General features: G+C 37.9%; 1 protein-coding gene across 1 annotated transcript in view; it reads right to left on the bottom strand.

Annotated features, from left to right (window-relative positions):
• The window catches only part of syne1a (spectrin repeat containing, nuclear envelope 1a), a 163,983-nt gene extending 152,288 nt beyond the window's left edge, over positions 1–11,695 (bottom strand). The window contains exons 1-4 of the mRNA XM_073856031.1: positions 11,359–11,695; positions 9,034–9,095; positions 2,456–2,551; positions 320–403 (exon numbers count right to left, since the gene is read on the bottom strand). Coding sequence (XP_073712132.1) covers positions 320–403; positions 2,456–2,551; positions 9,034–9,095; positions 11,359–11,464 — 348 coding nt within the window. The 5' untranslated portion in view covers positions 11,465–11,695. The remainder of the gene's footprint in view (positions 1–319; positions 404–2,455; positions 2,552–9,033; positions 9,096–11,358) is intronic.
• Between the last annotated feature and the right edge of the window lie 9,176 nt (positions 11,696–20,871).

Below are 20,871 nucleotides of genomic sequence, written 5' to 3'. Positions count from 1 at the left end.
AAACCCACTAATATTTAAAATATGCGTATTTTTGTGCATTAACAGGACACTTGTAAATGTTGGAAAGGAACCAAAGTTCCATAGTTGAAAATTAGACCGTGTTAAGCTTAATATATTCAGGAGATCTGTAAACAGAGCTAAAAACTCAGTTTTCCTCCGTTATCCTATGTTTCTCATGAGACAAAGTGTTGCAAAGTGAGGGAGCAACATCTGAGCAGATACTACGGGGGTAAAGCTGGAAAGGTCATGTAGGTCAGACTGAGTAGTTATGACCTGGAGCTCTACACCTGAGCAAAGCACTCTGGGAATGCACTCTTACCCTCCTGCCCTCCAGAAATTTGAGGGCTCTTCCAACGTTAGCAACCCAGTGGATCCTCCTCAGCTTACGGCCCTGCTCACACGGCTGCACATGGGACAGGACAAGCACAGCAGACAAAAAGAAAAAGGTAAACAGAGGAAAATGTAAATTACCAACAAGGAATGGAAAGAAAAGATGAAGGAAAACACATGAAGAGACAGCAAGACAACAGATGAGAAGGATGGTGATATACACAGTATGGAGAGAAAGACGAAGACAAGAGAGAGAGCATAAAAACAAATACACTCGTTATAAAAGCCCCATGTGTCAAGTATATTGATTGTTACAATGCTTGATGGAGTCTTCATTTACAGTATGGTTGTTCATGTGGGTTGGTAGATGTGGTTTACAGGAACATGAATATTATGTAATGACATGTTTATTATGGTATAAACATGATTTATGACACAGGAATTGTCCTCGTAAACTGAAGGGCTTAAAAAACATACTAAATGGTACTTTTTCATAGATTAAAGGAAAACACCACCTTTTTTCAATATTTTACTATGTTCTTACCTCAGCTTAGACGAATTAATACATACCTATCTTTATTCAATGCATGCACTTAATCTTTGAACAGCGAATTGTGAATATGTTAGCATTTAGCCTAGCCCCATTCATTCCTTAGGATCCAAATAGGGATGAAATTAGAAACCACTAGGGGTGACCCCGAATAGTCGAAGATTTGATGCATCGATAGGAGAAGCCTGATTTTGAATACCAATCTATATGGGTGCACACATTATCTGATTTCACATATAACAGCTTTCTCCCAATATATTAATATACAGCATATTATTATAATGCTGAAAATCATATGTGATGTAGCAGCTTTCAATAAATATTTTTAAAATGCGTTAAATCCAACTAACAACCCCTGTGATGGGGCTACACGTCCATAAGAGGTTTCTATGTTAATAAACCACTGCATTTTTGTTTCTACATTTAAAAGACAAAGCTGGCAATTCTGGCAATACTTTCGTTTTTTATTAATTTCTTTATTTTATTTATAAATCACTCTGGGTTATCTGATGTATCTAATTGGCTTGTGTTTTGTTTCCGTGCACTTTTTGCACATTTGTTCTGCACTTTGTTACTTCTGACCTTATTTTATTAAAAAAATATATTTATTATAAACGTAAATTCTGATCTAATTTAAGTCTGTACATTTTGGATTGTTTTTCGTTCTATCGATGTTGCGCTATTGCGTTCTGCCCATGTTTGCGCATGCAATTTAGCCGAACGTGCTAGGTGCTCTGCGTCTCATATTTAGAAGTTCATCAAACTAAACATAAAAAAACGGATGTTTTTAGACGGGTATAAGTTTTAAAATGTATTTAAAACAGAGTGGTTATCTTGTCAAAAGTTAAACTACAAAACAGGTAAGCCGTTTTTTTTAGATTTCAGTGATGACACGGAAAATATCTGCACTGAACCTATATTTATGCCTGACACGTCTTTCTTGTGATTTAATATTATGGTCAGTGTTCACTTTCAAATGATAGCAAAGAGATTCCTGAAATAAATAATATCATCAGGTCTTTCTGTATCTAAAGTGAATACAGAGATGATCAAAGGCAAAGCAAGCAAGCAGTATTTCTGTGCTAAATAAAAAACGTAGTGTCTATAAAATCATTAATTTCAGTGTTTTTCTTGTTATAAATGAACGTTTAATGAATTGTATATAAAGCTTAGTTCGAGGACCAGGATTGGGAAACACTGGGTTAGTGGAATATACAGTGTGTACAATATAAAATTCATTGCATCTATGGAACTGTCCCCATAAAATATGCCAACGTGTGTGTGTGTGTGTGTGTGTGTGTGTGTGTGTGTGTGTGTGTGTGTGTGCGTGCGTGCGTGCGTGTGTTGTATATTGAATATTCAGTTCTTAAATAATCATAACTTTTTTATAAAATCATGTTTGTTATCATCTCAAAACAAAAAAAATGTGCAATACAAAAACTTGGACCACAATGCTGCATTACACAGTAAGTTGTTTTTTTTAGTTATTTGTAAGGCTGTTTACAAGAATATCAAATATCAAACCAATCCTACAGAACACAAAGGGAGATTAATTTCCCAAACTAAGGAGCTTACCAGTTTATGACCAGAGAGAACTTCAAGAAGAGCTAACAACATCACTCCATCTTTAACATCTTCAAAGAGATCTGACACCACCAGGGGAGGATTACGCTGGAGAGAAAACAACAATTGATCAGTGACTTTACATTTTACTTAGATACTTCATTGAGAGAATGTGTGATAGTCTAGTATTTTTGTACAAAAGTTGAACATCTTGAATCAGAAGCCAGCTGGAGTATAACCGAGTGAATATGTGGGATGTCAGGCTTTGACAGTTCTTAGCTTAAGAATTATCCAGAAAGCCTTAGGAAAAGTGCTGATTCTGGAGACGACACAGACTGTCTGACCTGACGAAGCCCCTCCACTAATCCATCCGCACATCCCCTCTTTACCCGGTCGAAACATCTAGGATTTCTCTAAATACAGCAATCACATGACTGGGATTTGGAATGGAAAGCAGCCGAGTGGCAAAGTCATTCATAGGGAGATTAATATGAAGCAGTGTAAGTGAAAGAGAAAAGATGGAAATACAGAGACTTAAGGTACACTAAAACTAAAGGTTGCAATAAGAGGTTCTTCATAGTGACCATTTTTGGTTCTCCAAGAACCTTTCAGTCATCTTAAAAGAACAATTTCTTTGTATACCTTTTTATAGTATTTAGGACTACAACGAATTTTTGTGCAATAGATTTGTTGATGTTAAAGGTTCTTTATGGAACCATATAGCTCAACAAAGAACGCTTTTTAGCACATTCATTTTTAAGATGTCAAGAGAAAAGACACTGGGGTGACCTTAATGAGAAACAAAAGTGTTTTTTTTAAAGATTCATTTTTAAAGCATTTTTTTTAAAGCAGGGGAGGAATTGCTGAGATCTTATTAGCTCTAAATAATTCAAAAGCTAATTGGATAAAATCACCTTATAGGATATTACATTAAAAAGAGGCACTTTGTGTAATTATGCCGCTAATGAAAAATAAGAGGAAAAACCACAAAGGCACAACCAGCAGGGCTTAACAAACTAATTATCTGTGTCTGGTTATTACTGATGGAAAAGATTGCCACGGCGGGCGCTGGTGATGTGTTCGGCTGACTGACAGTATTTAGATATGGTAGCTGCATATTTCTGTGTTAGTTGGGCAACCCAATGAAAGTTCATGTGAACATTGAAACGCCTGAGGGCCTCTCTAACTGTTTTCAATATCTAGTTGATGGAGGTGGGGGGTTGAGTTCAATCAAGGTTGAGGGTAGGACATGGCTGGAAACTGTTTAACTGCACCAAAACACATTTTAATAATCAAATTACATCATAAACTACAGCAAATAAAGCGCTGTAGTTTTTGTATCTGATATGTTTTCTTGTAAATGAGCATTTTTATCAGACTCTTAATGAATTCTGCCAACAAAGCTGTATTTCTGAATGGCCAGAGGCTGGGAATAGGCAGATTGGAAGTGAAAGTATTTGATAAAAGCGTATAATACGTGCTGGAGGATTCCGTTAATATCATTATCTCATATTTGACAGAGGTGGCATTTAGAGGCTTTTGCGTCTGAGCTTCTCATATATAACAGATTAGCACATATTGCTTGAAATGTATGTACACAAAACAGCTGCAATCAAGTAAAAAGCTGATTACAACACAAGTTTGCTGTTATAAAGAGAAACCCCATCCAATTTTATTTCAATATTATAAAAATGGATGCCTGTAAGTACATACAGTGTATTTTAGGTTCTGACACAAAAAACTGGAAGTGGACTTTATTTATATTACTATAAAATTGCAGTAGAAGAGCCATACAGATCCCATAATACAGAAATGTTACAAATCTGTGGCACAGTTTATGAATCTGCAGGTACAAATTGCAAGATTTTGGGTATCATTTGCAAATCTGTGAAAACTGCTTTAAAATTTAGTGAACTTAAAGGGACACTACACTTTTTTAGATAATATTCTCATTTTCCAGCTCTTCTAGAGTTAAACATTTGATTTTTACCGTTTTGGAATCCATTCAGCTGATCTCCAGGTCTGGCGGTACCACTTTTAGCATGGCTAAGCACAATCCATTGAATCTGATTAAAAAATTAGCATCGCGCTAAAAAATAACAGAGTTTCGGTATATAACAATAAAATAGTTTTGATATTTTTCCTATTTAAAACTTGACTCTTCAATTGTTACATAGTGTACTAAGACGCAATGCTAATTTAGCACGATGCTAATGGTCTAATCAGACCCAATGCTTTTTTAGCGCGATGCTAATGGTCTAATCAGATTCAATGGATTATGCTAAGCTATGCTAAAAGTGGTTCTGCCAGACATGGAGATCAGCTGAATGGATTCCAAAACGGTAAAAATCATATGTTTAACTCTAGGGGAGCTGGAAAATGAGCATATTTTCAAAATAAGTGTCCCTTTAAGTTTAACCTAAGTTTTAACCTCTAGTTACGTTTAACCTTAGCTCCTTTCTGATGCTGACGTAGTCTGTAATCAGTCCTAGAATTCAGAAAGCAAGCGGAAGGGGTGTATCACTGTATATAGTGACAAAGCAGGTGGAATCAGCAGGGTTTCCGGGTGCGCGGTTCACCCGTGCTATCTGTCAAACACATGAGAAACGAGCTCATCCTCAATATTGGGCATGCCATAATTAAGCCCTAACCCTGTCTAAGAAGATTTGTCAAAATTGAAATGGAGGGTGGGCTCTTACTCGCTCTCTTTAATGCTCTCTCTCTCCCCTCTCTAGTGGCTAATCAAGTTGAGGCTCTTAGGCAGATTAGTACTTCAGCCCTGCCTCTCTGATGTCCTTCAATTTTGCAAGCATTTGCATGTGTGAAAAGGCCTGAGGTGCTATCAAGGTGTCCTGTGATGCTATCATATAATGAACGATTTGGTATGAGGATTATATTAAATCCCAGTCCAATGCTGATCAATATTGTAAGAACTGATTATTGGGTTAACCCACAATTTTGTGTTTGAAGCTTTTTTGTCTTTTGTAGGACGTTTGTACGTTTTTGATTTCAACTTTGATTTGCAACTGTGGTGCAGACCACCAAAAGCAAACCTAGAGTTTGGAAGTTGATTAAAATTATTTATCTCTCACAAGTTGAAAGTAATTTAAAATGAACAAACCTAATTTACTGCATTCAGACCTAATTATATTTCATTATTTATCAAGAACCTGTGGGCGAGTCATTAATAGCCTTTTAATACTTTTGTAAAGGAATGAGAATGGAGAAGCAGTTGTGTGTAATTCTTCTTGTGTATTATCTCAGCAATGTTAAGAATTAATCCTGCGCCTTTGGGATATAAATAGAGCTGGTAAATCACTACAAATGATTTGCATTAGAGATGGAAAGCTAGATATTTGATCAAAAAACGCATGCGGTTTCTCTTCAGTCAGCTGAAGAAGATCAGTGTCGCGGTCTGTCAAACACTACAATAGTCACATTTCTTCCTATTTACCACATGCATTCTGTAACTTCTACTGGAAATACTTGAGTGCTGTCACCAAGGCAACATCATTCAGCAGTGGGATGAGGTTAAAGGGCAGCAGCAAAGATGTGAGAACAGCAGGTGCCTGTGATTGCGTGTTGGTGTTCAGCTTTTTAACTAATTTTTGGGATTTATACGATATACTAAATTTAATTGATACTGATATTTGTAGAATAAGTTCAAATAATTCTTTATTTGACATTTTAATGAGACAATCTTCTTTCCCTCCTGCACATATAGTACTTCATAAATGTCTTTTGAACCTCAGAATATCTCGGTCATACAATTGGATTGCAAGTTAATACACTGTATTATGTAGGAAAGATTATTTTGCTACAGTACTTCATAGCTGTCCACTGAAAGCAATAATGACTGAATGAAAAGAAGCGTAAAGGGATAGTTCAGTGAAAAATTTAAATTTTGAACAGAAAGGAAGACATTTTGAAGAATTTTTGTAACTAAGTAGATCTGGGGCACCATTCAGTTTCATCATGTTATTTTTCCTACCATGTAGTTACAAACATTCCTCAAAATATCTTCCTTTGTGTTCAGCAGAAAAACAGGAATTTATACAGGTTTGGAACAACTTGGGTGAGTAAATGATGTCAAAAGTTTCATTTTTTATGAACTTTCCCTTTGTATTTGTATATGAATCCTTTAAATCAGCTCCATGACACAGTAGAAAAAGCCCTAAGGCAGGCAAGGGCAGCCTCCATATCATCAGTGCTGATCTTACTGAATCAATCTGCCGCTTTTGACACGTCAATCACCACATCCTCCTGTTGACCCTTATGGTTATGGGTGTCCCAGACACAGCGCATCTATGGTTCAAGTCGTACCTCTCAGGTAGGTTATTTAGGGTATCCTGGAGAGGTGATGTCTCCGAAGCCCAATGTCTCAATACCGGGGTACCTCAAGGCTCCGTGCTTGTACCACTGCTCTTTTCGATATACATGACATCCCTGGGTTCTGTCATTTGAAAACATGGCTTTTCCTACCACTGCTATGCGGATGACACTCAACTCCACTTGTCGTTCCACTCTGATGATCCCACTGTTTCTGCCCGCATCTTGCCTGAGGGACATCTCACTCTAGATGAAGAATCACCATCTCCAGCTTACCTTTCCGAAGACAAAACAGCTAGTCGTATCGTCTGAACCAAAGATTCATCACAACCTTTCCATTCAGCTAGGTTCCTCGACCATCACGCATTCCAGGACAGCCAGAAACCTGGGAGTGGTCACTGATGATCAGCTTAGCTTTAAGTAGCATGTTGCCAGCCCTGCCCGCTCTTGTAGATTCCTCCTCTACAATATTAGGAAAATGAGCATGCTACGCAGGTCCTAGTCCAAGTTCTTGCCCTGTCCAGGCTGGACGACTGCAACCGCTACTGGCTGGACATCCAGTCTGCACAACCAAACCCCTACAGATGATTCAGAATGCAATGGCAAGAGTGGTCTTTATTGAGCCAAAGAGGACGCACGTCACTCCTCTCTTTTATACATGTCAATGGATCTGCTCCTGGCCTTTAAATCACCACTGGGTCAGCACCCCCTTACATTCACTTTCTTATACAGACTTATGTACCCTCTCGATCCCTGCGCTCTGTCACCAAGCAACGGCTTGTGTTGGCAGCTCAAAAAGGAAAACCTTTATCATGTACCTTCTCTGGAGCTGTTCCAAAACTGTGGAATGATCTGCCGGTCAAGACACGATCTGCTGACTCTGTAGCTGTCTTTAAGAATCAGCTAAAAGCCCTCTCTTCCACCATTCCCTCACTTCTTAATATAGGACTTACTATCTTTCTCTATTTTCCGTTTCTCTATCCGTACATTCTTGCATACATTCAAAAAAAATACTAACCAACCCTTTGATATGTAAACTCTGTTAGACTTGATGTGACTATTTCCAGTGCACTTATGTATTGCAGTTCTTGTGTTGCTATAATTGCTTGTTTTGTCATATTTTGAGGCCGCTTGGAAGTTTGTTGAGGTCCCCAAGGCCCTGTCCCCCAGTTGACAAACACTGGACTAAACAATTTAAGGCAAACTGGATAGAGTTATTGTTGGCCACAGTGAAACTGTCCAAGCAGAAAACTCATCAGACCTTCAAAGAAATTTTCATAAACATTGGCATTCATAAAGGTTTACACATCTAGTGCAGCAGTTGTGCAGATGTTAGTGGAAACACTTATAATCTGACTGATGAAACCTGACTCCTGTCAGGACAAAATTTGCATTTACGACTCAAAAAGCACAATAATCCTCTGAATCTCTTACTGACAGATCAAATATGTGCCTGACAGACGGTAATAGGCTTACAAATACTGTAAATAATGGCTATACTAAGTGTATAATTAAAATGTTCAGCTGAAAAGGACACTGGCATGCAATTCTATTATGAAATACCACGTCAAGATGTATTCCTCACAGACTGATATTTCAAAATGAAATTTCTGCCTCTCGACACCGAAAAGTCAAAGTGATTATAGTGGATATATTTAGAGTGGCAGGTAATTACAAACGGCTTGACCAGTCATTCTTTACACACAAATCAATTTACCATTTATTACAGGCACGTGATGAGGCCAAATGATCCAGGGTTCAATTTTGTTTTGTTCATTTATACAAGCACCTGTTAATGGTTAACCTTTTAATATTGCTCTTATTGTGATGATAGCAATTTAACTGGTTTGTCTCCTTCTGATGCATCCTTAAAAACGTAAAATTCGATTTTAAATACTTTCTCCTATCCTAGCTTAATATATGCCCAAATTTTCCCAGACAGTACATGTTTGTATACCCAATACCAGACCTATTCGAAATTAAGCATGTTTTTGCACACTTTAACTAATACAATGTTTCAAATGTGACATTCCATAATTATGTAATGGTGTTGTTACTTAGTAATCTATAGGTAAATCTTGTCAGCAGACTGACTGTACCATGCCACAGTAATCTATAGAGGAGATTAAAGTGCATATTTATGGTGGACTTGAACCGGTGCACCCAGTCTTGTGACAGATTAATTCTGTAATATGGGGAGAAGTGGAAAAGAACCTTTATGTATTTTGCATGACTTATTGCATACAGTATGTTTGTTTTACCTTTGCCAAATGAGAGTTGATCCATTTTGTAAAGGTTCTCTTCTGTACAGCTTCCTGCTCATCTACAGGAAAGACAGACATACGAAACACATTTAAATTCAGAGTAACATCAATCCAAATAGACAAGCAATATAGTTTGAATCTTAAACAAAACATCAGAGGTGAATGAAACCCCAGCACCACAAAGTTAGCCAAATAAAATAACAGTACCAATGTTTTAAAGGTGCAGTGTGTCATTTATAGAAGGATTTCTTGACAGAAATGCAAAATAATATACAAAACTATATGATCAGGGGTGTATAAAGACTTTTCTTTATGAACCGTTATGTTTTCATTACCTTAGAATGAGATGTTTTATCTACATACACCAAGGGTCCCCTTACATGGAAGTCGCCATTTTGTGCCCCCATGTTTCTACAGAATTAAGTTAACACTAAGTTGCTCCGAAGAAGACATGTTTGTCTGGTGGTGGCTACAGTAGCTTCTCTATGCGTTTCAAAAGCAAGGGGTGAGCAGTGAACTAAGCCGTTGGTTGCAATGCGCAACCTCACCACTAGATGGCACAAAAATGTACACAGTGCACCTTTAAAGGCGCTCTAAGCAAATCTGTGTGACGTTACTTTTTGTTGATGTTTGAACTGTTTTCAAACAAATGGAGCGTAGCTAACTCCTCCCCCTCCCTTCCTTGCTTTCATGAACGCGCCCAAACCCCACCCCCAAATCCTTCTTGTCGTTTATTGGCTGGAACACTTTGTTTTGTTTCGTGGTGCTAGGTTTGGCCACTGTGTTTTTTTTGAAGTTTGTAGAGCCTGGGCTGTCTACAGAGATCGCGTTTTTTTACAGTTTGATCAGCGGACAGGAAGCAAGCAGATAGTGTGGAGATGTTTGCTGTATGTAACAAAAAATGTTTTATGGTCTAAAACGCGTGAATTCGCTTAGAGCACCTTTAAAACAACCCGAGCAAGAATTTCTAAATACACAGGCAATACAATAGTAATACACAGCTGGACTTTAAGGATTTATGGGCTATGCCTTTACCCAACACTTTTTAAAAGATCCTTTAGGTACAAATGTGTCCTAGTACCTCAAAGATACAGGTACCCCAAAGGAACATATCTGTTCCCAAATGGCACATATAAGGAGCTTTTTAACATCCTAGTGACAACTTTTGTACCTTTTTTCTGACAGTTTGTCAATACAAACCTATATGCCCTTTTCTCCCCTTTTTCAAAAGATATTATGAAGAGCATTTGCTAACCAAACAACACTGGCCTAACACTTCCCAAATATCTTGTTTTGTTTAACACACAAGAAAGACTCATACAGATTTTAAACCACATGAAGGTGAATAAATGTTAGAATTTTCAGTGAACTATCCCTTTAATAACGTTAATTTAACATTTCATTCACAAAATAATTATTCTGCATTCATGTCAATGATTCTGGACTACGGGGGAGATTATATTCTTCGGCTTAACTGGTACATCAGCAAGACATGATAAGTGATGCGGGCCTGACATCTTTAATAAAACCACTGTCTAATGAATTACACTGAAGTCGGTCACTGTGTCACACATCATCTGTGTGTGTGTGCACGTGTGTTAGAAGGAGGAACCGGCTCATGCATAATGCAGACCGCATGTGCTTATGTCACATGTGTTAAAAATGTGTATTTTGTGAATTAATAGTTTGCATGAATCAGTTTCAGATATAAAAGTATTAAATATTGATGAGACAAAGAGTGTGATAAATGATAATAGAGGAGATTTGCAGCTGCATTATCGTGCGCGCATGTGTGTGTGGATGTGCGTATGTGCCCAGCCCACCATCACAGGGACAGGGTGACTTTGAGCCGGAAACACAGATGTACTGTAGCCTCACACTGTCCCATCACAGATGTCTGCACCTTACACAAACTGCGCCCATTGTATCCCCTTAATTATGCCTATGTGCTTTTTTTCCAATTCCTAATTAAATCCTTTCCAAAATAACCACCATTATAAATCAACACTTCCTACTGTAGTCTCACACGATCACACGTACTATGAGTGATGATGATTCACAGTGCATCCACTAACCTGCCGAGCTGTTTTAAACATTTTTTATGTGTGCACAGATATGAAAAGCTTTAAGCCTAGAATAAATGTATCAAATACACACTAAAACACCCAAACGTACCCAAAGATGTAGATCTTCCACAAAGTATCTCATTTATATACTATATACTATACACATGCAATCATCTTAGAAGCACTAAGATGTTAGACATTGCAAGAATAAAATATATTTTTAAGAGGCTCATAAACAAGTATGCCAAGTTCTTACCACGCAAGTGCTGAGAAACCCCCGGCACTAAGTTCATGCATGTGCCGGACTTCTTTTCGGCAGCTATATCCTCCCATCGTCTTGCCGCCTTGCCCTTGACGTCCATTCCCACAATGCCTCTATGAACCCTAAGTCCATGAAGAGTGCATCCACCTGTGATGGTGAGAGTACCCTTGCCCTCTCTTTCTCACTGCTGGATATCTCCTCTAAGACCTTTTTAAAATATTCAAAATTCAGAGGTCCTGAATCAAAATGACCTTCTGCTGATCTCTAGTTTAAGTTTCCAAATTTCCTTATAACAGACACCTTGCAGTAAACTAAAAGAAAATCTTGACTTCAGCTACCCTCCTATACTGCATACTGCAATGTAAGAGTGTGTGGGAATGTGTGCATGTGTGCAACGCCGGTCTAAGCATTTCTCTCTCAAATGGTATGACTGCAGTAACAGTCCATTCCCCTTGTGCCTCCAGCCAATCAGATTGTGTGGGAATGCGTGATGTCATCATCACACATCTGAGCATATAAATGGAGGGGGAGTGGCATTTGTGTGTGTGTTGTAAGCCGGCACACATGCTTTTTAAAGACCAAACCAGGCAGGACATGCTGAAATTCCCAATGTCTCTCTCTCTCTCCTCCAATCTATTGGATTTTGGGGTTTTAGGGAAAGCAATTGGGCTGAGCTGATTAACTTTGCCTGAAAACACAGCTTGATCCGATTTGCCTTTCTCAAAAACCTACTTAAACAGCCTAGCAAACAAATAGCCATTCATATATATACACAATAAATATTACAGAATTCTGTATTTATCTCAGATTGAATCGATGAAATAGCCTTTCTTATAGAATGGAGGAAGCAAACCCCTATTTTTGGACATTTTGAAAAGAGAAAATACGAGAAAATTAAAAGCCTGGGGAGAGTGATAATATCTAAAATTATGATAGTTTCATTAATCATGGGAATAATTTTCTCCCTTATTCGTCTCCTCCCAAAAGGATTTTCAATGATGAAAGTCATTAATATCAAATGGCATATGCCATCACTTCCCACTTATCGTCAACTCACTTTCCAAGCCAGGAATCTCTTCTGCAGAATCTTTAATGAAAATCTCTCTCTGACAGGTGTGTATGCACGCATGCATGTATTCATGTGTGTGTGAGAGACAAAGAGAGTTTCTGAAGGTGTGTCTTTGTGTGGATTTGGCATAAGTGCAGATAATGTTGTCTATTGACAGATGAAGTAGCAGGATGACACTAAATAGAGTTCTTCAAAGTGATGCCATAGAAGAGCCGTTTTTGGTTCCCCAAAGAACATTCAGTCAAAGGTTCTCAAAATAATTACTTTTTTTTCACTTTTTATAGTCTGTGAATTTCTTTCCACTATTTATGAAACCATTATTTTTAAGAGTGTATATTACAAACCTGTATAAATTTCTTTGTTCTAATGAACACAAAGAAAGATATTTTGTGGAATTTTTGTATCCAAACCGATCAGAGGCCCCATTGACTTCCATGTATCCTTATTTCCTACTATGGAAGTCAGTGGGGCCTCTAATTTGGTAACAAACATTCCTCCAAATATGTTCCTTTGTGCTCATCAGAACAAAGACATTTATACAGGTTTGAAACAACATGAGAGTGAGTAAATGATGCCAGCATTTTCATTTTTGGGTGAATAAACCCTTTAAAGAAAGAGTCACGCTTCACTACTGTATGGCAGTGTCTGGTCTCTGTCCATGGTCCTGAACTGCAACTGATAGCTCTTTATAGATAATGCATTGAACAAAACATTGTAACACCCTCATCACTATTACTCTGTATACAGTATATACTACTGAAGTCTGTGTAGTGAAGTCTTGAATTTATTTGATACATTAAGGTGATAAAAGCCCTAAAGAACAATCCACATAAAAAACAGGAATAAAAAAGAAAGCAACTGATGGCATTTTGGAAAAGCATTCATTCTTATTTCATTCGCCTTTCATCAGGGAATGTTTGTTACTAAAAGAAGAACATTGTGTAAAGGCTGAGGGCTTTTCTAGACTGAAGATCAGTAGAGGTTAGAGTACAAACACATTCGGGTTAGTTTGCCTATACCTGAGGCTATTTAACCAACCCCATGGGTTTCCCTGTATGTAATTCTTCATAATAGCATGGGTTCACAAGAAAGAAAGAAAGAAAGAAAGAAAGAAAGAAAGAAAGAAAGAAAGAAAGAAAGAAAGAAAGACAGAAAGACAGAAAGAAAGACAGAAAGACAGAAAGACAGAAAGAAAGAAAGAAAGAAAGAAAGAAAGAAAGAAAGGACAGTACACCACCTAGTGGTATACTCAAAAGAAATGTCAATTGTAATAGATACAATACCATAAGAGTAAAGGGCCAATTAGTAGATCAGATCTTTGTTTAAGGGAAAATTCACCTTAAAATGAAAATTCTGTCATCCTTTACTGATCCTCTTGTTGTTCTAAACCTGTATGAATTTCTTTTTTTCTGATGAACACAAAAGAAGATATTTGGAGAAATAATGTTAAACACACAGCAGATAGTGACCATTGACTTCCATAGTAGGAATAAAAAAATATGATGGAATTTAATGGGTACCGTCAACCTGGTGCTTTACCATCATTTATCAAAATATTTTCTTCATCATTTATCACGATACTTCCAAAATATTTTTTCCTACTATGGAAGTCAATGGTCACTATCTGCTGTGTGTTTACCATTATTTCTCCAAATATCTTCTTTTGTGTTCATCAGAAAAAAGAAATTCATACAGGTTTAGAACAACATGAGGATTATAATGTAAATGATGACATAATTTTCATTTTAAAGTGAACTATCCCTTTAATGCTTTACTACCAAAATATGAAACATGAACTTACTGTTCCTGTTTTTTTCCCAAAGAACAACCTTTATATAAGATCTTTTGTAAAAATGACATCATCTGTGACTGTGATATAACTAATAAAAGCAAGTGCCCCAAGTTAAGAAGACTCTCCTACCACACACACATACAGACAGCAACTACTTTGTCATAAACCGGGCCACCAGTATAGGAAAACAATTACACACATACACATCTCTCTTTTCCATTATTGCTCATGTCATCCATCACTATAGCAACATAAGGACGTGCTATGCTATCCCTGACCGGTGAGAGCGGCTATTAGCACTTCACCCTCTCTGATAGAGGAAGTCATGAGAGCGTCTCCCCTCTTGCGCTTTCAGCTCATACATGTGAACCCATTTAAAATGTGCCAATCCCTAATGCTGCTAAATTAGCATTACTAATTACAGTCCAAAGACACACGTGATTTTATGAATAACCCAGCATGATTAGTACGGGAACTTCCTCTCGTGGCTTCCGAGGATTCGCGCATTTATCCCGCAGATGTGCTCATAATGCATCTCAGATTTCGACTGTGTCTAGACATGTTCTTGAAAATAAATAAATGTACAAACAATAAAAAAGGAGAGAAGTAATTATATGCTACTGTTAATCATATTTTTTATTCATACCTTAATCTGGTTTATATTAATCATGCTGCTTGTTTTAATGTATATCATTTTCAGCATAGATATTTTTTGTAAAGAATAAAATCTAGATCACTCATTTAACACGTTTACAAAATTTAAGGCTTGATACAACAGTCACATTATGTATTCCTAGTATTTTACATTAAAATTGTGACTTGACTTTTGGCCAACAATCTCATAGCATGTGTATTTTGGAACTATGATTTACTGTATGTTCAAATGGTGAAAAAAGAAAGAAAAGAAAGAAGGATACCAATCATGACATCTAAAAAGTATTAAAGATCTCCTGTTGGGTTTTGTAATGAAATGATGTTGTGGTCAGGGCCAGAGCAGAAGTAGGTCAGACAGGCTAAGCTTTTCATCCACTTTGAGAAACTGTGAACCATGCCCACATACTGCCCACATCATGTGAAAAAATGCAATCGCTCAGACACAAAACAGTAATATCTCTACCATCTGTCTCAAGTTTGCTAGCCCCTTATTAAAACTGAGAGAACATATACTAACCATTAAAGGGACACTTCACCGATTTGCTCATTTTTCAAAGGTGGGGCCTATGCTTGTGACCACTGATCTATATAAATGACTGGATTGCGCATAGAACGCTTAACGTAACAGCGTGAGGTGAAGCCAGCGCAGAGTTCGAGCCGCCATCTTGGTATACACAACCGGCAGAGAGCGTCATTGACTTCCATAAATCATTTTTTAAATTCACCCGCTTTACAGCGTATCAGTCACGCAAGATTATTTTTAGGATATGTGTACGTAAATTAACTGTTAATTCTGGTGTTATTTGCAATGTTTATGTTTTAATCGGGCAGGAATATGGATTTATAAAAAACCGTTAAGGTGAGTGTGTCTGCTGCGTTCTGTTAATGACACGAGTATAAATAAAGTTTTTTTTTTACATTCAGCTACACGGTCAGTGTTATTTCTCTAAATAAGTTTAGGTAACTTGTAAGTTTAGATAACATAATTACAAAACCAGCAAATTATTGCATACACATCCGGTACAGAGTATGATTATTTATTTAGATTTCAGAATGAGCACGTACGTCATTAATAGTAAATATGCTGCGGTCTGTCTGCTGATTTTATACAGTAATGAAGATGAATGTATAATAACTGATTAAAAACTAAAATGTACAACTTTCAGTAAATAACTATGTACATGCTTAGGACGTTTGTGTTGTAATAATGTGCAGGGTAACTTTAGATATAAAAACGAAGACTAGTAAAATGATGTTTTATCATTAAAATCTGATCGCGTCCATTGATTTAATAGAATGTTTGGGTATACCAACATGGCGGCGCGGTGGCTTCACAGTTGTGACGTCATGCGCAATCCAGTCATTTATATAGATCAGTGGTTGGGACCCACTCACACTACAGACCTATTACAGAGGGTGGGACTTACGAAAATATACGAACACAGACGAGAAAATGATCAGCCGTCATATTTATGCTAAGCTAAGCTAACAGTCGTTGTGGAGCGAGCCAGACTTCATGTTACAATAATAGCGGAAGGTAATCGATGATTTCGCAAGCGTGATGCTCTAATCTGCTGTTCGTGGCACCTTTATGAGCCACAATACAGAAAGAGATGAGGCAGATGGAGGAAGAGAAGCCAGAGGAGTAGGCCGGAGCCTGGGCTTCGCCTGCGTAGAGGAGCCCGAGGAAGACGCCGCAACCCTCTGCTGCGTAGAGAAGCCTGGACAGGCTCGAGCTTGGACGGACTAGTAGTGGCTGTACTCTCGCTGTGTGCTTTCTGTATAACATTTCTGCATAAGATCAAAATATGTAGATTTGTGTGGTGAATAGTCCCAGGCAAGAAGAGGTAGTTTGCCCGTGTTTATTTCACAGACATGTTTCGGTTTACCAGCACAAGTGCTGAGCCAGCGCGTCTGTGAAGTATACATATTGTGCGGTGGATGCATTTGAATGCAGGATGCTGCATTTTCTTCTTTGGGAATATACATGTTTGGCCAAGCATTCTTAAAAATAGATCAGAAACTCAATGAAGCTTGCTCCTACCCAAGCTTCGTACTGTATGTACCGTATATGGATACATATATTTTAGAATCCTAAACTTGAAGCGACAGTCAAAGCCTGCAGGGATAAACGGACGTCTGACTAAAGTGTTTCTGTTTATTTTGTTATACTAATGTGGCATTACACAATAGCATATCTGAGCGGTGTTCCGATTAATGGGAGTGGCTTGCAGAGCTATGCATTGTGGTGCATTGTGGGAGTTGTAGTTTTCCATACATCACTTTATGTTCTGTCTTTTCTGGGTCAAATAGACACAAAATTCTAAATTTATGTTACATTTCAACTACAAATATGACCCTCTTTCAATAAAGATTTATGTTTCTATCAATGAAATTTCCCTTTAACTATATTGACTCTGCATATATTCAGGTTATCAAAAGAAAGCACATTCTGTCTTAAATAAAACTGCAGCAATCTCCGGTGGAATCACATGCTGGATCAATCACAAACTGAGAGATTTCATCACCTTTAGAAAGTGATGGCCCATTGACCTTTACTATTTACACAAGTTGCTAGAGGCAAGGTATCTCACTGGCTTTAAGGTCAGGCTGCTTTTGAAAGATAAGACATAAACATATTACGAGGTTTCTCGCTCTATCTGCAGGGCATTGTAAATGTCCTGTGTGATTCTAGCGACTAAAAGAGAAGCTAAACTCAATCTATTTAGCAGTTAATGTGGGTGTCAGTCAATTTGGAAATGCAATATCACTGTTAGTGGGAATCAGCGAGATGCAGCCTATCACATTTCTTGGTAACACCACTACAGATGGGTGCTGTGATTTAAAAACTGAACGAAATAGTAACAACAAAAACCGCTTTGATGCATAAAGACATTTTGCATCCTCTCTTAAAGAAACACACATGCAGATTTTTCTCCTTAGACAGCAGAAATGCTGAAAGAAAATGACTAGATCAGGGCATCTCACTGACAGCACAATACATTACAATGGACAAACACATTTTGATTTAGTTTCAACTCACAATTGGTACATTTAATTCACAAACTGATCAAGAAGAAAGGTCTGGCTCCAATGAGGCTGTTTCTTTGATTTAGGGGTGCATAAAATTATCATGTGCTTATGTCTTAATGGACACTCCTCCTGCATTATGTGATGCCCTATTGACCGTGATGTACATTACTCTGACTGGCAGCTTTCCCAACTGTAAGATTAAAATGACATCGGTAAGAGCTTCCTGTGAGTGAATTCTTATATATATCATTCACATAATCTATTTCTGGAAGAGTTTTGACCTGCAGCCAAGAAAAAGAGCAAGAAAAATAAATTTTAAAGAGCACCTATTTCATTGCTAAAAACAAAGCTATTTTGTGTATTTGGTATAATACAATGTGTTTGCGTGGTTTATGGTTAAAAAATACATTATTTTCCATATACCACACATTTTTGTAGCTCCAGATTTTACTCTCTTATTTAGCCTGGTAATCCGTACGTTGTGATTGGCCTGAATACCTCTGACGTCAGCCGGAAATGTGACAGAGATGCTCACAAGTCTCTGAGCTCGAGTCCAAGTCAAGTCTACGGGCTAGAGTCCAAGTCAAGTCTCAAGTCTCGTTGTAACAATAAAACTCTAATAACAAATAAAGAAATTAAAAACGTTGTTTTTCATTGCTCTTTTAAGCACATGTAAATTGACTACAGTATGACGCAAAGTAGCGCAACTCTGGACCTGACTGGAGCTGGACCGGACACATTTAACCGCACGTGCGTACAGAAATCTTCTCACTTTAGCGCCTATTTGCGGTTAAATCGTTTAACCATTTAAACATTTGCAAGCCTTAGAAACACGTTAATGATAAACTTACCCTATTTAAATTGCATATTAATCTGCAAATCGCATGCGAGGTGAACCGCGGGTCCGTCACAGCTTCCGATGAATGGCACAGCAGCGGTCGGTGCAGTCGACATGTATGTTCGCTAATGTGTGGCCGCGCACGCGGAGCAGATATGTCACGTGTTACGTCGTTGGCAGGTTGTAGGTAACGGGGGAAGGGAATAACAGCGAGCTCATCAGACGTTTCCTAAAAATAAACATTGTTCACGAGTCCCGCGGCTCGAGTCCGAGTCGAGTCTGAAGTCTTTGAGGACGAGTCGAGTCTGAAGTCACTGTGGGTGCGACTTAAGTTGCACTCGAGTCCGAGTCTTAAACTCGAGTCCCCATCTCTGAAATGTGACGCTCCTTACCATGTTTAAAAGACTCACAACGCAATGCTAACAGGAGCTAACTTACAGGCTGAGTCCGAAGCGAGAGGAATTATGATAATGTTGGTCTTGTCTACATCACCAATCCCAGGAAGCAATCTCTTGCCTACAATCTGTGTGTTTGTTGTAGTCCAAGAAAAGAGATTTAGGTTGGAGACAATAACTTGCGTCATCGTTTACTTTGGGGTTCGTACCTTTAGCATATCGTTAACATGTACTAATACACACTTACACACCAAAGGAAATTTAAAAACGTGAATCAGAAAATAGGTGCTCTTTAATGATGTCCTATTGTCACAAAGAGTGCCAACTTTTGGTTGTACTGCAAAACAGCACATGCTAGTACAAAAGTTACCCATTTTCTACATTTTACATCCTTCATTGTGTTTATATAAATGTAATTTCACAAATTTGTAACTACTTGTTGAATTATACATGGTCAGAAATAAAGGTACAAAACTGCACCTTGTCTTTCAGTTTTGTACCTTTATGGGTATATAACACATTGAAATGTTGTAGATTTTGATGTATAATATTATTGTGTACCTTAAGGAATACATTTATACCAGTTTAATTTCAGGAGTACAAAACAGTTAACGGTACCTTTATTATAGTATACCTGTAAAGGTACAAAATAGAACCGTAGGATACCACCCCAGCGTATAGTGTGTATAGTGTACAGATGTGAACTACTATGCTTTAAAGCACAATTGATGCCAATAATAATAAAGAACTTAATAATTCACACTTTATTTAATTGCAGGGTGCAATCCGTTTTCTTTTTTGCTGACCAACTGCGTGCTCTTTTGTGTCTGCACCCCTATTGTATTACACCTTTGCACAGCTCGAAATGGTTGTGCTGGCGTGCTGAGTCTGTGTGCTGGAATGAAAATCATTGTAAAATATCTGAGACTCCATAATGATAGAGGAGGGCCATATTAACGACCCAAAGCTTTCAAGGTGACCGCCTGAACTCATGCTGGTCAGTAGGAAATTGGCTGGTCTTTGCCATATATGGCGCATCATTACACAGCCATTGTGGCAGAGTGCCAGGACGACCCAATTTTCTCTCTCTCTCTCTCTCTCTCTCTCTCTCATCCTTCTGCCATGTTTCTGTCTCACATGCATTGTGCAAGTGGCATTAAGGAAACAGCGCATTGGCACATGGCATGACCTCCATGTACCTCTGTCTCTTTCTATATTTGTGCATTTTGTAAATGCAATCATGTAATAAAATGCAGATAACAAAGGAAAACATTTCGGTCCCACCAAAAGAGAGAACTTTGACCTTTGAGAGGTCTGTGTGTGAAGCAGACAAAAGGCCAGCCGACAAAAATGATTAATTTTTTTTAAACACACCAAACACAGGAAAAAGAACATGAAAGTGGCACAAATAAATGCTTATTGGCCAGAATAATGGGGGTTCTGCAGTTTTTATACTGAGCCTAATTGTATTTATATCTCAGAATCCTAATTCCAAACTCTTGAAAAAATATTTTTGCATTTTTAGATTTTTATGAAGCCATTACTCTGTACGTTTATTAAGCTGTTGTCCCTCTAGGGAAATGACCCATATACTAAACACTTAACTTGAGGTAAAAGGTAGGAGAATGGAAAAGTGAGACACAATTCTCCACCAGACTGTATGTGGAGTGGTCTTATAAACTCCTACACAAGTGACCACTGTCAAGATAATGAGAGAAAATAAATA

The sequence above is a fragment of the Misgurnus anguillicaudatus genome, chromosome 18, assembly GCF_027580225.2.
Source record: "Misgurnus anguillicaudatus chromosome 18, ASM2758022v2, whole genome shotgun sequence".
Lineage (NCBI taxonomy): Eukaryota > Metazoa > Chordata > Actinopteri > Cypriniformes > Cobitidae > Misgurnus > Misgurnus anguillicaudatus.
The sequence above is the reverse complement of the archived record's forward strand: the minus strand, read 5'-3'. Positions and strand labels throughout refer to the sequence as shown.